At 46.7% G+C, this 17109-nt stretch overlaps 1 protein-coding gene across 2 annotated transcripts; it reads right to left on the reverse strand.

Moving 5' to 3' along the window:
• Positions 1 to 5138: 5138 nt before the first annotated feature.
• Positions 5139 to 8524, reverse strand: HEY1 (hes related family bHLH transcription factor with YRPW motif 1). Of its 2 annotated transcripts, XM_015855891.2 has the most exons (5): positions 8229 to 8521; positions 8066 to 8141; positions 7901 to 7984; positions 7744 to 7825; positions 5139 to 7027 (listed from the first exon to the last, which is right to left on the reverse strand). In XM_015855891.2, the coding sequence occupies exons 1-5, from the start codon at positions 8420 to 8422 to the stop codon at positions 6444 to 6446; spliced, it is 1020 nt and encodes a 339-aa protein (XP_015711377.1). In that variant the 5' UTR covers positions 8423 to 8521; the 3' UTR covers positions 5139 to 6443. The 2 variants fall into 2 exon arrangements, with proteins under 2 accessions (XP_015711377.1, XP_032298668.1); XM_032442777.1 differs by having other exon boundaries at positions 7744 to 7984; positions 8229 to 8524.
• Positions 8525 to 17109: the final 8585 nt, after the last annotated feature.

Here is a 17109-nt window from a genome sequence, read left to right on the forward strand (position 1 = left end):
CTGTTCTGCATGGCCTCCTGATGCATCTTACCCCCTTCCACACTGAACTAAAACATATTTGTTTCTGTCCAGCAGGTGCGTGCACCATTCACATCCCCACCAAGCTAATTTCTTAGGAGGGTAAAGTTTAATCATTATCACTCCTTGTGCTGCTTTGGGGAAGAAAAACAGTAATTTTGTCATTGCGTGCTCTAGAAAACAAGTCTCTAAGGAGCTCAGACTTCCTGTTACCAATGCCCTAAACTTTGCCCCACCTTTGTGAAGCACAGGCAACTCACAGAGAATGTCATCCACTCTAACAATTGATTTTCTTTTGCAGAATAACGTCAGACCTTTTAAATAAAAGGCTGACCTGTCTCCTTCTAAAATAATTTGTCGGTTTTATGGAGTGTTGTTCTGATTATATACAATTCCCACAAGAAGGGAAGTACCTTTAAAATAAGGACTATTCAGTACTAGTACAGGATTTCCTCTTGTTGTTGATAATTTCCTCGTAACAGAAGACGCAATGAATCCCAGAGAAATTCAAAGGGGCAATCTACAGACAGATAGGCAACAACATTATAGAGGTCACATTGTTCAATCAAATTGATGTTTTCCTTATGAAGTAAAAAATAGATCTGCCTGCTGTGTAGCATGTGAAAGAGTTCATAGCGCGCACACTTCAGTCCCCTTCGTTACCTTTTTAAATCACCATACAATCCCACACATTTTTACATAACCATCACTGAACAATAAAAGGTGACAATTCTTTTCATTTCATCTTTTGATATTGAAATTCAGTCTCTGAAATGGCCTCTCTGATAAAGCAGACGGGCTTGGTGATAATAGGAACCAGTATTACCGCGTTATTATCTGCACTATAAATAGCATATGTATAATTGAAGTAAGTCAGCAGTTGTGAGTTCTCTCTACTGGATGTTCCTTATTACCAAAGCAGACCCGTACTCCCTTCCACTAGATCCAGTTTTTCACTACCAGAACACGGATCCACACTGTTCCCTTCGTGGTGAAGGAAATCTCATACCTATGTAGGTAACTAATGCGTGCCCCAAAACACTGCACCAAAATCCAAGAGTAAAGCAGCTAAGGCTTTAAGACTTCATGGGAATGGCTGCCAGTCAAAAGGAGATAGTACCTGTTATCCTAATGCATTAAATTATCCGTTGTGTTGGGCCCCGTGAACCCCTCTCATTCATAGGCCACATTTCCATTTATTCACCTCTTTACTCTCACTTGACCAGATTGCACGAATATGATCAGCAAATCTTGCTGCATTCCTGCAGCTGGGAATGAACACCCAAGCCCTATTTCCCCTTTTGCTGGTGGCACAGCCCATCAAAGTAGATAGTGATATCCACATGCATTTGTTTCAGCACCATCTTGGTTTTAAATCACATGCCACAGTTTTTGCATGTTTATCTGATTCTAGCTTACTGAGCAAAACTATGATTTACTGAGATTGTTGTCCTCCTATTTCCAAACCTTTTAAGCACTTGCACGCAGCTTATTTTGTCATTTGATGACAGTTGTTTCCGTACCTTTGCAATAGACAATGCAAACAATTCAGCTTCTCATCTGTTCACGGCCTTAGCTTTCCTTTGATCCACATTAGCCTTCCTTCCTGTTCTCTGCCATTCTCTCCCCAAGGCTGTCCAACCAGCCTTTCTGCTTCAAAATCCTTTCTTCTGTAAACACAGGGCAAAACGGAGAAGTGCACAAACCATCAGCAGTTGAGCCATTTCTACTGTCTGTTCCTCGACTTTGCAGATTACCTTGGAGAAACACAAGCTGTCTGGAGACCTCCCAGAAGCATTTCCATTGCAGAGATAAGAGAGTGGTCTGCAGAGGCCTCCTGTGCTGGGGCTGCCCTGTTAGACAGGAGCACATAAACATGCAGAACTGCATCCAGATATCCCCTTTCCTTTCCTAGAGGCTTCTCCTGAAGAAAGCAGCCAGAAAAAAGCCCCTGAAAAGGTCTAAGGAACGCAACGTGATTGAGGGTTCTATAAGGCAGAATGCCCCCAAGTGCTGAGCTGTTTCAGGCTCTTGGAGAAACTCTTGCTGTGTTATACAGCTGTTTATGTGATATATTGAACAAGGCACAGCCAGAAAAGAACCTCTGCCTCTGAACTCTGTGATCCTGGGATGGCTTAGGCAGGCTGCAGATAGCACGGTCAAAGCAAAGCTATCTGGTCGATGCCTTCATGCTGTATGAATAATCTGCATGAATTTGCTAAAGAAAAAAACAGACTGGACAAGATGGTATGAGTGAGTATGACATAAAATACCCAAGCTCTTTCTTCATAAAGGCTTTCTCCAGATGAATTCTTCAGATTCCCAAAAGACACCTTCAAATGCCTTACTGGGCACTGGCATTTCAACATTTATTACTGCAGTCATGCTACTATATTGCAGGCATGAGTTAATGCCTTCATCTTCTGGATCAAGAAGAAAGAGACTGGCTTAATTTTTATTTACAAGACAGGCAAGAGCCTCAGCATACTGAGTCACCTGGCAAGTACCACAGTCCGTCTCTATAGCCTTTCATGTGACACCCCAGAAAAGGGCTTTGCAAATCATTTTTGTTGTCTCCCAGCAGAAAGCCCACAACCTGCACATGATTCACTGCAGGCTTCAGCTCAGCATTGAGTATACTGCAATCCAAACTGGGAGTTTCTGGCAAGAAATGCATGTGAACAGGCACACAGTATAAAACAGGAAGAAGGATTTCAGTTTTTCTGTGCTCACTTGGGCTCGTTTGTTGCGAGGAAAAACCTGGCAGGCTTCCCAATGCTAAGTAAGCCTAGAAAGGCTCCTGTCACCTGGGGACTCACATGCTGACGTGTGAGTGAGGAGAGCAACAGTCAGGATTCATCATCTTTTAGCGTGATCCTAATACAGTCTGTCATGCTACGAGTGTAAGACAGGAGTGCTGAACAGAAATAGGCCTAAGAACTAGTGACAGCTTCTTTCCAAAAGCAAAAAAAAAATGTCACTTTGATGAGCTATTCTTTTATGCCAAAGCACAGAATGGATTTTCAGAGGTTTGTATCTGGTTTAACACAGTATTTACCAGCTCCTTAAATTCATTCTGCACTCAAATCCAGCTTTTTTATATAAGAAGATAGTATTTGCTTATTTAAAACACCACATCGTCTTACATCCCACACAAAATACTAGCCTGAGGATTTCCAGGCAGGCACAGTTCATCCAAAGCAATTTCAGGTGGTGGAGGGGTCATGCGATCGAGTCACATCTGCATTTTCTATTTCTCTGCCACCTCTCTTGGTTAAGGATTTGCTTCTGGATTGTTTTGGGTGGAAATACTCGGGGCTCAGGAACTATCGGTTATCTATAGGAGCAAGCTTATTTTGCTTCTCTCAGCCTGTCTTTGGAAACCCATCATTTTGTAGGAAGTAAAAATAGCTGAATGCCTCACAACTTCAGCTTATGAGAAACAACAGTAATTGTCATTTGTAAAGGAAACTTCCAGCTACCACTCTGTCCTGAAGAGAACGAGCAATGGCACTGCTTTTTCACAGCTGACAAAACAGATACGGCCAAGCGATTGCCAAGCATGACTTACTGAGCAGCACAAGTTGTAATACAGCCCTGGACTTCTAATCCCTGTGTTTCAGCTTCTGGGTCAGGCTTTTTCCATTTGAATGTTTAGCTTTCCTGAGTTCCTGGAATTCATTCACCTGTTTCTAAGGAGCAGCCAGTGGATTTTCAGTCTCTAAAAGTTAATAAAGATGTATTGCATAAATTGAATAAGATTAGTGCTTTAATACCTTTGCCATTGGTAATGGAAAGAGAAGACTGAGTATAAACACGGCAGCAAAACTTTTATTGCCCTCTATTTCTGAAGTTCATTCAAGATTAAGACAGTGGGACAGAAATAACTGCAAGGGTCTTTCTGCACAAAAGAGCCAGCTATTGAAGGACAAGCAAAGAACTTCGAACGTCAATGAAATAACTACTAAAGGGCTGAGAAGAGTTGCCATTTATTAGATCTAAAGTTGCATGCATCGTAGTAATCTTCTCGGTAGGAGTCATTAACTTAGTATAAAAAACCTATTAAGCACTGAGCAGGGCATAACTACATGGGAGACAATATGTACTGTGAGAAGGAAACTGGATTGGGAATTTTACAGCCTCTTGTTTCATGTTTATACATATAACGCTATAATCTATAATCTCAATAACACCTATATATTCCTAGCTGCCCCAGCGTTTTGCATTTGGTCTCTAGCAGAGGTCCCCTGCGGCCTGAGAAAGAAGGTAAAACAAGGTTACACACTTGAATAACCTCCCACTCTTTCCAGCCCCACAGCAATCCTTCCGAGAAAGCCTAGCCCTCTCAGCCTCTCGTCAATGCCACTCCTTAATTGGCCTGAGAGCCCTTCTTTAAACAAAGCACTCTTCTCCCACAGGACCCAGCTCTTTTTCTGCTCTTCTGGCAGAACTAAATCCAGACGACGATACAGCACGTACCAATAGAGGAGCACTGCAAATTCAAACACAAGGGAATGGAGTGAGGTACTCCCAAGAGTTCTCCAAGAAGAGTTTGCAAGTGGGATCATCTGCTCATACTTCTTTCAAGGAGAAAACCTTCCATCTACATTTAAGCCTGTAAGGTTGCTGCTTGGAGAAAAAGCAGAGCACACCATTAACACAGAGGTGACAAGCAGAGGATCAGTCAGAGACCGTAGGTACATCCAGCACTAACGCACAGAACATGAACTCAGCGAGGCAGTAAAGTACAGGACTTTGTTACAGAGCTATAGGAGTTCCGTGAGTTTGACCAGAAGTGGCTCCACATTAATAATGATCACTTCTTAAATATTAAGAATTAGGTGTTGTGCAACTTTAACCTCTTCTATAGCAGAAACTCGTATCTCTCTACTTCGTACCTACACACTGCCACGCAAGGAGTAACGCACAGAATGCATCTTTTACTCCCTTGGCCGTGATCCTGAAGCACAGTGGTTCTTTACGCTACCCTCAGTTCACATATGTAAGTACACAAAAATGGATGAGTGAGAGCAAAATAAATGCATGTGCCCAGAGAAAGGTTAAAGCAGCACCACCCGTGGCACCAGAGGCACAGAACTCTTATATATACCAGTCAAATGTGTCATTTAAAATACGTTGTTCTTTCTTCTTTATTTAACCACAACACAAATACAAGAGCAGTCAAACCTAGTCCAGTGGAACTCACCAGATAAACCTGTTCAGGTTAAGATTCTCATGAAATCAAACAAAATATACATGTACGCACGCACACACTCACGCACACGAGAATGCAGCAGAGCCCTTGCAAAATGAAGAGTGGCACTGAACTGCCCCTAAAAGCAAAATGCAAAAACAACAAGAAAGAAAGAAATTCACCAGTTAGGATACATTTGTTAAGCAAGAAAGTCGTGCACTGAACAGGTTCCCACTGTACCATTCCATTGGATATCTAAATACCAGCATAATTTGTTTCAGGTGCAGATTTGAAGCTCACAAAGGGAAAGAATCTGCTTTCAGTTATCCAAGAATACCAGTAATGCAGCAATTGCTCTACTGTAACTCAGAGCAGAATCCGGCCCTGTGAAGTTGAACATGCTGGAAGGCAACTGCGGGTAACAAATTTTCTACCTCTCCAGCAATGAAACTCACCACCACCTGTAGGTTCCAACTTCGCTTTCACACCCTCCCCATTCTAAAACCTGCACTAAAGCACATGCTGCTCCTTTGGGTGGAAGAAGTAACGCAGTGATCCTGTGATGCAAATAAGCATCCACTAGGGACTAGAATAAGACCTCCAAAAATACCAAATCACAGCAGAAGAAACAGAAAGTGGGCTCTTAGATAAAGCTGGTCAAGCTGGTCCATCTGATTTGTCAACGCTTTGTTCAGAAATATAAGACTCCTATATATGTTTACAAAAACAGTAATTCCTTATAGAACATCTCAGTGTCAAAATATGAACAAAAATACAGCTTTTTAAGGCTGAGAAAAGTGGTCTTGGAGAAATTAATACCTAAACTAGGCTGTAGCTAACAATAATAGGTGATATCTCTTCGTAACAAGGCAGTCCGATGTACTCGGGGAGGAACATTTGAGACGAGCTGTTACAGAACTGATTTCAGTGTTCAGCACAGATCTAACACAAGTGTTAACATCCACTACTGTTACCTTTATTTTCAGACAACTATTAAAAAAAAAAACAAAAAACAAAAATAAAAAAAGCAAAAACAAACAAAAAACCTAATACAAAAATGTAGAAAACAACAACAAAATGAAACAAAACCCAAAGAGACACTTTTTAGACAAATTTAGTTAAGGTGAAGCTGTACCTTTGTCCCAGTTATTAAGAACTTCAACGTTAAGAGCGGCATAACCCAGCTCAGCTAGGTCTGCAGGCTTCCCCACCCTCACTAAAGAGTTAGTTCTTAAAAGGCTCCGATCTCGGTTCCCCATGGTCTGTATGGTTTGCCGAGGTTTGCTGATTGTGTTGGTGCAGATGGGCTCAGCATGTTGGGGGACAGTAGATGAAACGAGCCAAACGAAAAGGGGAACGCAGACAGTGACGCCATGGAGGAGAGAAGAGGAGGAGACAGTTTGGTAGTAGATGTGACCACGGGGAGCACTGGTCCGACGCTGCCATTTGGGGGCACTCTGAGTGAGGAAGTTTCAGCGTGTGAGACGGCAATTCTGCCCTGGTGATGCGGTTCTGAGGAAGACGCTGGAGTACTGGTATTGCCGGGCCCGTTTTGAGGCAGCAGCAATGGGTGAGATATGTGAGGGTGATGTCCAAAGGCGTTGCCCCAAGGAATGTGTCCAATGCCAGCGTGTGCACCGCTCGCTGCTTCCCGCTGAGAGGCGTAGTTATTGAGGTGAGACACCAGTCGGACCCGCAGCGGGTCGGAGGCATCCAGGCCCTCTATGATGCTCAAGTATCGAGCCACTTCAGCCAGGCACTCTCGGAAGCCGAGACTCCGGTAGTCCATAGCCAAAGCATGAGCATCGAAATAACCTGTGAGAGAGAATAAAAAGAATGAAGGCTAAAGATGCTGTTTGCCAGTCATTGCCTGCACGCAGCCTTCGCACCACTTCCGACTGTGAGCATTTTCACCTGGATGTGGTTAGTAATCCCAAATGTAGACTAGCTGCCAAGCCCCCTTTTATCTCTATGTTGTTGCTGTTGGGGGGCTAACAGGCTTCTTTTATATCTGTATTGTGATGCTGCAGCTCCCAGGACTACAGACTGAGACCTGCAACTGCAGAATGCTGCTTTTAAACTGAAACTGCACACTGCTGCTGGGAGGAAAGCACTTCTGCTCTTTCCACGTCTCCCAGTGCAAAGCAATTTACAGCACAGTAAAATCCATTAAAAGCACAAGTTCTAACTTATCAGAGGCCACTTTGCAAACTACTTAATTTCCTCCCATTTAAACAGCACACATCGCTGTTCCTACTAATTCCATCCTGTGTATTTTCCAGTTTTCTGTTCTGGTAGTTTGGTATGTCAGAGAAACAGGCACCTGACAACAACACAACCTCACTGTGCTCCACGCTGCCAGCAGCGGCTCATCACACAGCGCTGCCAAAGCGCTGCAGCAGCTCGCAGCGCCTCTCCCTTAGCACAAGGCAGAGCTGTATCCACGCAGCACCGCTCAGCCTGGACACCTGAGCCCAGAAGAGCCACAGCGCTGCCATCCCCGTAAGGCAGCTGCAAGTTCCAAACTTTACCTTTCCCTCCGGCCGTGTGCAGCATCTTCAGGTGATCCACGGTCATCTGCAGGATCTCGGCTTTCTCCAGCTTGGCAGATCCCTGAGGAGAGAGGGCCGGGAGCTGCGGGCAGCGCCCCGGCTCGTTGGGCAGAGCCCCGCACATCCTAACGCCTACCTGCTTCTCGAAGGCGCTGGGCACCAGCCGGCGCAGCTCGGACAGGCTGTTATTGATGCGGTCGCGGCGGCGCTTCTCGATGATCTGCGGGCACAAAGCGGGGTGAGGAGCCGGGAACATGGGTGGGGGGTGGGTTGGGGTCCCGGCGGGTCGGGCGGCACTCACCCCTCGGCGCCGCTTCCTGGCCAGGATCTGCGATGTGGCGGACGGCGACGCGGAGCCGGCGGTGGAGCTCAGGTTCCTGCGGGCACCCCGGCACGGCGGTCAGTCACCCCGGGCACCAACCCCAAACCCCGCCGCCCCCCTCCCGTCTGCTCCCCGCTCTCACCCATTCTCATCCGCGCTCTCCTTCTCCACCTCCACGGCCTCGTCCAGCTCCTCGCTGTCGGACGAGCTGTACTCGGGGTGCGCTCGCTTCATGGCGGCGGCGGGCGGGCGGCAGCCGAGCGGGCGGCGGGCGGCGCGCGGCAGGAGGGCGGCCGACACACGCCCCGCGCCCGCTCCGCTCGCCGTGTCCCCCATGGCGGTCACACGCCAACTCTTACCGCCGCGGGCGGGACGCCGCCGGCCGGGCACAGCCCAGCACGGCACAGCCCAGCCCAGCCCAGCCCAGCCTAGCACAGCACAGCACAGCACAGCACAGCACAGCACAGCACAGCACAGCACAGCACGCCCGCCGCCCGCCGCCACGCGTGGCCTCCGCCTCCTCCATTGGCCGCCCTCAACCAATGTCCGCCTCCATGCTCCGCTCGGCACCGCCCCTCGGGCCGGCCGTGGGAAAGCGGCTCCGCTGCGGGGCTGTGCGCTCTGCTCCATCCCCTCTGCTCCATCCACGGCTCCTTCCTTCCTGCCGCTGGGAGCAGCTCAGGGCAGCAGAGGAGCTGCAGGTGAGGAGCTGCAAGCAGCTAACGCGGGGTTATTCCCATGCTGCGCTTTCCATAACGCCGTCTGCTCTGCAGCGCTGTGTAATTAAGCTGGTGTCAGAACTTGCAGCTTCCCAGCCTTCGTGTTGCTTTGCTGTAAAGCACCTCTGGCTGCACCACCTGCTTCCACAGCATCAGGATACTAATTAATAGGTAACAGTCTCGTGCGGGTTGGAAGGGACCTTAGAGATCATCGAGTCCAACCCCCGGGATTCGAGCCTCCTGTGTAGCAGAGCGGCACTTCTACCACTTGCACCACAGGGGCACACACACAGGTTGGAAAAGACCACTGAGGTCAGCCAGTCCAGCTGTGATCCATCCCCCCATGCCCACTAACCACGTCCCTCAGTGCCACATCCACACGTTTCCTGAACACCATGGACAGTGAGTGACCACCACCTCCCTGGGCAGCCCATTCCAATGCACTGCCATTCTTTCTGAGGGGTTTTTCCCAGCATCCAAACTGAACCTCCCCTGGCACAGCCTGAGGCCGTACCCCTCGTCCTAGCACTGTTACATGGGAGAAGAGGCCAATCCTCACCTCACCACAACGTCCTTTTAAGTCTTTGTAGAAAGCAACAAGGTCTGGGTTGAAAAGGACCACAATGATCATGTAGTTTCAACCCCCCTGCTATGTGCAGGGTTACCAACCACCAGACCAGGCTGCCCAGAGCCACATCCAGCCTGGCCTTGAATGCCTGCAGGGATGGGGCATCCACAGCCTCCTTGGGCAACCTGTTCCAGTGCATCACCACCCTCTGGGTGAAAACCTTCATCCTAATATCGTACCTAAACCTCCCCTGCCTCAGTTTAAAACCAGTTCTCTTTGTCAGTCAGATGCAGCTTTGAGAACACAGTGTGTGCTGTTTGCTCTTGCTAGGAAGCATAGGATGGAAAATGACCCTCAAAACTTTGGTTCCACTCTGCAGAATGTTAAGTAAAATATGCTCTTTGAAGGGGAAAATGTGGCTTTTTGGCAGACAGTAACAGGCACCTTTCTTTAGGTTTATGGAACTAAATTTCACCGTGCAAAAATAAAAATGAAGGCTGAGCATGCCCCATAGCTGTTGGTAAATACAGTTGGGAATAAAGCAAATCAAAGTAGCAGCTGATTGCTTTTGAAGGTACCAGCTATTACAAGCCTTGATGAGCACTGCACAGGCAGGTAAATGAGAGCTGCAAATTACACAGTGAGCACTGGCTCCTGGAAAAGCAACCCTATTTTCTCTTGGATGATACCTTGCATTGACCTCACACCTTTCTGCAGTTGTATTATATCCCCCAGCCATCAGCCACTGAGCAGATTTTGGCTCGGGGAAGCAGCCATAGCACACATAGCCCAGAGTAATGGGCTGCAGGGGATGTTCAGAGTGTGTAAATGCAGTGAGAAAGCACTGGGGATTTTTAATTGCCATGAAGCAGTTGGGATTCTGGCTGTAGCTCTCTCTTGGAGATACTGGCAAGGCAACTTGATTTAGCTGCTGTAGGTCAGTTAAAGACTAAGCCTGGTGAGTTTGGAAACTGTATTCCAAGCTGGGCAAGGATTTGAATGTGGCTGCCTCAATAAGCAAACTCCTCCAGGGAGGTCCAAAACAAACCATCATTGGTTATCTCTTCCATTACATTATGGAATACTTGGATAAGAACAAGCAACAGAAGCATCTCCTTGGTTTTGCCAGACCAAGGTTAGGCAATGAAGCTGCTTTTTGCTAAACTTCTGGTTTTTAAATGATCTAAACGTGTAGCTGCATCTGACCTGAGCTGTTTTAATTCAACCTGAAAGATCATAAAGCAGTTAGCTCTGGGATTCGAGCATATTTTGAGCTAATGAAATAGCAGTGGCCTGTACTGGCATGGAGGGCATTTTCCTGTGGGATGCTTCGTTTCAGTCTTGCTCACAATACTTTGACACTGCAAGGTTTCAGGGCCTGGGTGTGCTGCAGAGCTGAGCAGCACATCTGTGCAGCACCAGTGCCTTGTGCAGAGCTGCTGTTCTCAGTGTGACCTTCATTTCATCTGCTTTAAGGAGGAAGCATCATTCCAGGAGAAAGTTTTATTCCGCGGTAGCACTCATCTGAAAGATTCATTCCAGAACATCTCAGCTATGTTGGAATGGGAGCTATCAGAGCAGCATTGCTGAACAGCACTAGCAGTAATTTCCCGTGCACACCCAGGCCCTTCTTTTGATTCACCCTGATGTGGCTGTGACAAAACTGCCTCGTGTTTGCTCGTTATAAGACAGGATCAGCAGCACACGGCTCTGAGCGCACCACGGCGCTGCTATGCTGACCTCTGCATGAGCACCTCAGCAGCTGCACTAATAGGGGTGCTCCACAGCCAGTGTGAGCAGTCACACACTCCTCATGCTGAAACCACAGCAAATGTGTTTAATCCCACACAATAGTTCCGTTATAATACGTCTTAAAGCTGCGGTCGGCAGGGGAAGCGGCGACCACTTCTCACATATATAATGTATACGGAACATATTCAGCTTGGCATGGAGACAAGGAGCTGGAAGTGTCACGCTGGAGCCTCGCCTCTGACAGCATGAGACATGTGCTTGTAAGCTGTCTCGAGGAGGATATTTGATTGCCCTCTTTCTTCTTCTGCCTCTCTCCCAACAAAAGCCGCCTGACCTCCCCCATGACCCGGCAAGTGCTGAAATTCCCCAAACACATTTTTCTGTTGTGCCCCAGCGCTGAACAAAAGGGGACGGAGCAGCCTCGATATACTTGGGAGTATGGAATGAAAATAACAGAGGGCCCTGGCCGGGACAGCGAGCGCCCAGCATCACCCCTGGCCCTCCACGTCTGCTCTGCCTCCCACGCCTGCTGCTGCATTGTCCGCAGCTCCGTCTTATTTATGCGCTCATTTATTTATTTATTCGTTTATTTATTTACTCGGGGAAGGGCAGCTCAAGGGGCGGCTGGGTGGGGGGGGGTGGGTGGGCAGGCTGTGTAATTGCCGTTTACACTGCGTTCCCACGCTACTATTGTTTGTGACTTTGTTTCCTATTCCCATCACGTGTGCTAATTAGTTGGAGCTGCTGGCTCGCTGGGAGGCGTGTGTCTGGAGCAAAAGCAGAAAGATCACTTCCTGGAGGGATCCGGGCAATCCGAACAATTCTCCGCTTTACTTTCAGCCCTCTCCCCCACTCTGCCTCCCCCCGGCTGTTCCCGCTCAGGGAGGAGAGAAGAAGCACTGATTGTCAGCTGCTACCACCGTGCAGAGCACACATTTTCTCTTCTTAAAAGGAGCGACCCAACGGACAAAGGAAACCGGGGACGTCTCATCCTTGCTTGACAAACTGGATCTTAGTTTGTTGTGTTTCAGAAGTCTCCGTTTGCATTTCTGTTATGTCTAAGGAGGTAAAAAGCAGCTTTAGGAAAAAAAAAAAAAAAAGAAAAAAAAAATCCTCAGGTTATTTTAGCCTGCCCTTAGGAAGTGAGTCAGATTTTTATGGCAAGGCTGAAGGTAGCTCATGCCATGGCTTGCAAAACAAAAAGAGAGAGAGAGAGGGAGAGAGAGAAGCTGGGGGGTGGGGGAAATACCTGAGTCATGGCATTTGCTCATTAAAGCAGGCATCAGACTGCAAGGCTAAATCACATGGTAAGACCTGCGTGTGGATCAGGTTTTAGACTCAGTGTTTGGTGTTTTGTTTTTTAAATCTCCAGCTAAACCTTCCTACCCTCTGCCCTGGTGCTCTGCAGATGTTGAGCATTTCAGACCCTCCTTGGACCATGCATGCTGCACACAGCTCAACCAGGCACTATGCTGCATCTGCTACTGCTCCTCTCACCAATGGCCTTACCCACACACCCCTTCAGACATTAAACCCTCTGCATTCTCCATTCCCAAGCAGCACAACCACACAAAGCAGGGAGAGCTGTCAGGCTCTGCCCAAGCAGGGACATGCTCCCCAGGATGCAGCTCCCAGTCTCATGCATTTAAGAGGGAGTGCAGAAACAGGTTAAGGTGTGAGGCTGTTTGCTTCCTTTTCAGTGGGCACCAACTCATGAAATCAAAGCTTTTTACCCTTTTTCCAGCAATAGCTGCAGTCAGGTGCAGTGTGAGTGAGTATGGCTCTGTGTTTCCCTGTGCAGCTCTGCCAATGCTTGAGGACAATCCCAAAGCAATGCTCCTCCATCTGCCCTGCTGCCGTGGGATGGCAGCTATGTGAAAACAAATATTTCTACCCCATGGGAAGCTCCAATATTTCTGTACTTTTATTTTGTTTTTGCTTGGGTCAGAGAGAACTGAAGTATCTTAAGTCTATTTGGTTTGGGGTTTTCCTGTCCTTTCTGTGGGGAAAACAAATCCTAGGTTTTGGAAACAGTGAAACGCTTCACTGTGAGTCAGCTCAGCTTTAAAAGGCATCTCCATGAGTGTCACGTTACTTGGAGGCTGTCATTTTTGTCCTCCCCCGGCTCTGTTGTTTCTTAGAGACAGGGCTCCCTTTCTGGGTTACCCATCTCGTGATTCCCTCCTCAGCTCCAGGTGCGGGAAAATACTGCTAATTACAGAAGATACAGGCTGTCGAGTTGGCTCAGAAGGAGGCTGGGTGCTTTTCCTGAAGTGGAAAAAGCTGTTTTAAATGTCACTGCACAATGCCACAGGGCTGGCATCCTGCAGGTCTCACAGCACCACACACACCCTGCTTTCTGCTCACTGCCTGCTCCAGTTCGGGTTGGACCAGGTGGCTGCAGAGGTCCCTCCTAACCTCAGCCATCCAGTGCTTTTGTGTCAACCACTTCTGGCATTTACAAACATTTAACCTCCTTGCAGTAGCTCCAATTGCTTTGAGAGTAAGGAGTGAAGATTTGGATTGGATATGAGGGGGAGGTTCTTTGATATGAGAGTGGTGAAGTGCTGGCACAGGCTGCACAGAGAGGTTGTGGATGCCCCATCCTTGGAGGTGTTCAAGACCAGGTTGGATGGGGCCCTGGGCAGCCTGGTCTAGTATTAGGTATGGATGTTAGCGGCCCTGCCTGTGGCAGGAGGGTCGGAGCTTTATGAGCCTTGAGATCCCTTCTAAGCCAAGCCATTCTGTGAGATAAATTGGGAAAATACTTGAAATCTAAACTTTTAGTAAGGGGCTAAAACTTCAGGAGAGACTTGGCCAAGTAGTTGGTGACACAGCTCTCTGCAGGCCAGCAAGTACTTCTGGTGCACCAGGGAGTCACACAGCATGGTCTATTATGGACTCAGGGTCATGTGCCACCAATGTGAAGAAGCTTTAACAAGGCACAGTCCCACTGAGTGCATCATGCATCACAGCCTTTTAATTCAGGAAAGAGGTGGCCAGTGAGGAAGGCACCCTACAGAAAAAATTGAAAGCATTCTCATGTCCATTTTAAACTCAGTTATTTCCATTTAATAACCTCCATGTACTATTCAGGTTTTTTGCACCTGTGGTCTTCCACTGGCATTATCATTTATTCTTATTTATTTCACTTATAACACAACTCATGAACTGTTCCAGCCGCTGACCTCCCAGAGAGATTGCTAATCAGGCCAAATTGCACTGCAGGGAGTGGTGAGCGCTGTGTTCAGATATCTGACAAGGATTTGTTAGGACCACCAACATCTCTGCACAAGTAACCCGAACCACAGGAAAAATAATCCAGCAAGCCAACCCTGTGCACTACCAGCTTCATAACAATCACAGAACTTCATCAGGACTCAACCTAGTTCATTATTGTTTTAGTTCTTGCATCTCATTATTTATATATAGAGAAGGAAAAGCTTCAGCATGGACAAAAACACAAAAAAAGCCACCAAAAAACAACCAGCCCATCAGTGAGTGAGTCATGTGAAAGCTCTCTGTTCTTTTTCCTGTTTCCTCACTGAATACGGAGAGCAGCTCATGACTGCTGGTACACAAAGCCTATCTGAGACTGGTTCAGCTGCCTGAGGGAGTTCAAGTCCGACTTCATGGCCACTGTTGCCTACTGGAGCCACTGCAGAGGAACAACAGAGCTCCAGTTAAAAGAGGCTTCTGCATAGATTGGTCACAGTAATTGCAAAACACTTTGCTGACGATGCCCACCCCTTCTGGAACTACAAATTAAGTGAGAGACCTAATTTCAACATTCTCTTTATTTATTTATTTGTAACAAAATTACACACAAAAACTTTAAAACTGGTGCTGCTTCTCCCCAGACAGCAGAATAAATCAAACTTTGTTTCCTGTGGTGTAGTGCTCTGCCTCCTGAAACCAACCCAGTGTCCATGCCCACCAGTCCACCCTGCTGCCCTTACCCATGGGCTGGCACACAGGTGGACGTAGATGGTGCTGTACTGGGTGGCTGCCCTCTGATGTGGCCAATGGGAGACTAATTCACACCCCTCTTCTTCCCCTACCCATTCTCTGTTTCTTCAGTAAACCCATAGGGTCTTAATTAGTTCGAGTCTGACTAGTTGGTCAGAGATGGAGGGTTTTGGCCACCAGGCTTAGCAGTTACTAGATGGGGAGTGACTGATGGACAAAAATAAATCCATTTAAAAAAAGCCTCTTCTGAGCACTGAAATGTTTCCTCATGGATTGGGAAGGGATAATTGTTTACTTCAGTGGTAGTAACAATGATATTGGTATGGACTTGATCTAAATTAATGGGAGAGACATTTATTTATTTTTTAGGAAGAGTCATCCTTACACCTAGTAGTTGTGTGCTCAGTTTATCCACTTTCACAGCTCTATCACCTGGCCAAGTAAAAGATATTCCCTTTCTTTGCAAACTTCACCTCTCTTAAGGGCTTGAAGGCTCTTAGATGCAGGAGTAATGGGCCTCAGAGTAGGTACACAGATTAGATAGTTAATCAGTCACTTGCAGATTGTTTGTGAGATACCAGAGCTTTCACAGGGTGCATGGTGGCAGCTGTGGCTTTGGAGAGCCCTCCGTTTTCTGCTGAATGAAAACAGGGAAAATGGTTCTAGTACTGCATCTACAGCTGTAAGAATGCAGATCCCACCTTTAACTTGAAAATATTTGCATAAGGCATTCAGGTAATATAAAGGAAACTGATTACTTTATACCAGCTGGATTACAGCAAGCCAATATTGACTTCAGGTTTTGGTTGTCATCAAGATTTATTTTACTTGAGGTAAATATTGACTGTGGCACAGCCAAGGTCAGTGTTTACTTTGGAGGAATATCAGTCTTATGGCTCAAAACTGGAAGTCGATATCTTCAGTGCTATACTTTTTCATAAATATTGAAGAGGGAGGATATTAGCTAATATGCATTTTAATATATTTTTTAAATATAATTTAAGAGAGCAGTTCTGGTGAAGTGAAAAAAGAATTAAAATGCAGAAAGAGGGTTATTACCTTGGACCAACAAAAGATGGGAGCTGCCGAAAGAAACAACACAGCTGGATTATTATAACTCCCAAGCAAACTCTTACTGCAGACACTGGTTGTTGACCTCTTGGAAAGTAAACAGTAAGAAATGTAAGGGGTAGCTGCCATCAAGGATGGTATGACACATGGAATGAGAATTTCTGTTCCCAGCCTTCTTTGAACTGCTTGTTAATTTTGTCTTAATACTCCATAAACCCAACAAAATACAACACTCCTGCTCGAATATGGAATAAGTTTAGAAAGTCATTGAAACTGTGCTTACCATAGGCTTTGTCACTTGTGCTTCTGTAAAGAGGCACAGCATCTAAACCTAAGTCAGGAGGAAGACAGGGAGTCTGTTTGGATCTGTTGGCACTAACATGGAAAATGCTTTGTGTTGTTTTTCACTCTGTTGGTAGAACTATGGAGAAGGGTATTCATAATGTGAACTACAGAGGAGGCATTAGAATCCATAACCTAAAATAGTCCATGATATCTCTTGGCACACACACACAGCCCATCTCCTCTGGGGCATTGTAAAATACTTGCCTAATTGAAATGCTGTAAGAAAAGAAAACCAAGGATTACCTTGGTCCTGATAGTTGCAGAGGTAGCCCACAATATGACATAGGGCTAAGAAAGGCAAAGGCATACTGCCCAGGAAGATCAGGCATAGTGACACAATGGAGATGCTAACCACTGCTGATCCAGACTGTGTTGGTAACTCCAGCTGTGAAGAACTGGCTGCCATCTGGACAAGCGTACCAAAAACTGGTTTCCTATAGGTTTAATTCACGTTCCTACATTGCTGTCAGTAGCAGGATGAGCTCAGTGCAGGGTAGCTGAAATGTGCTTTTTTTGATGAGAAATTCAGTAGCATGCTGGAGCTGAGACCTTTCCAAACCAGAGCTCAACTCCCTCTGGGTGACACAGGTGCTAATGGA

This window comes from Coturnix japonica, chromosome 2 (genome assembly GCF_001577835.2).
Source record: "Coturnix japonica isolate 7356 chromosome 2, Coturnix japonica 2.1, whole genome shotgun sequence".
Lineage (NCBI taxonomy): Eukaryota > Metazoa > Chordata > Aves > Galliformes > Phasianidae > Coturnix > Coturnix japonica.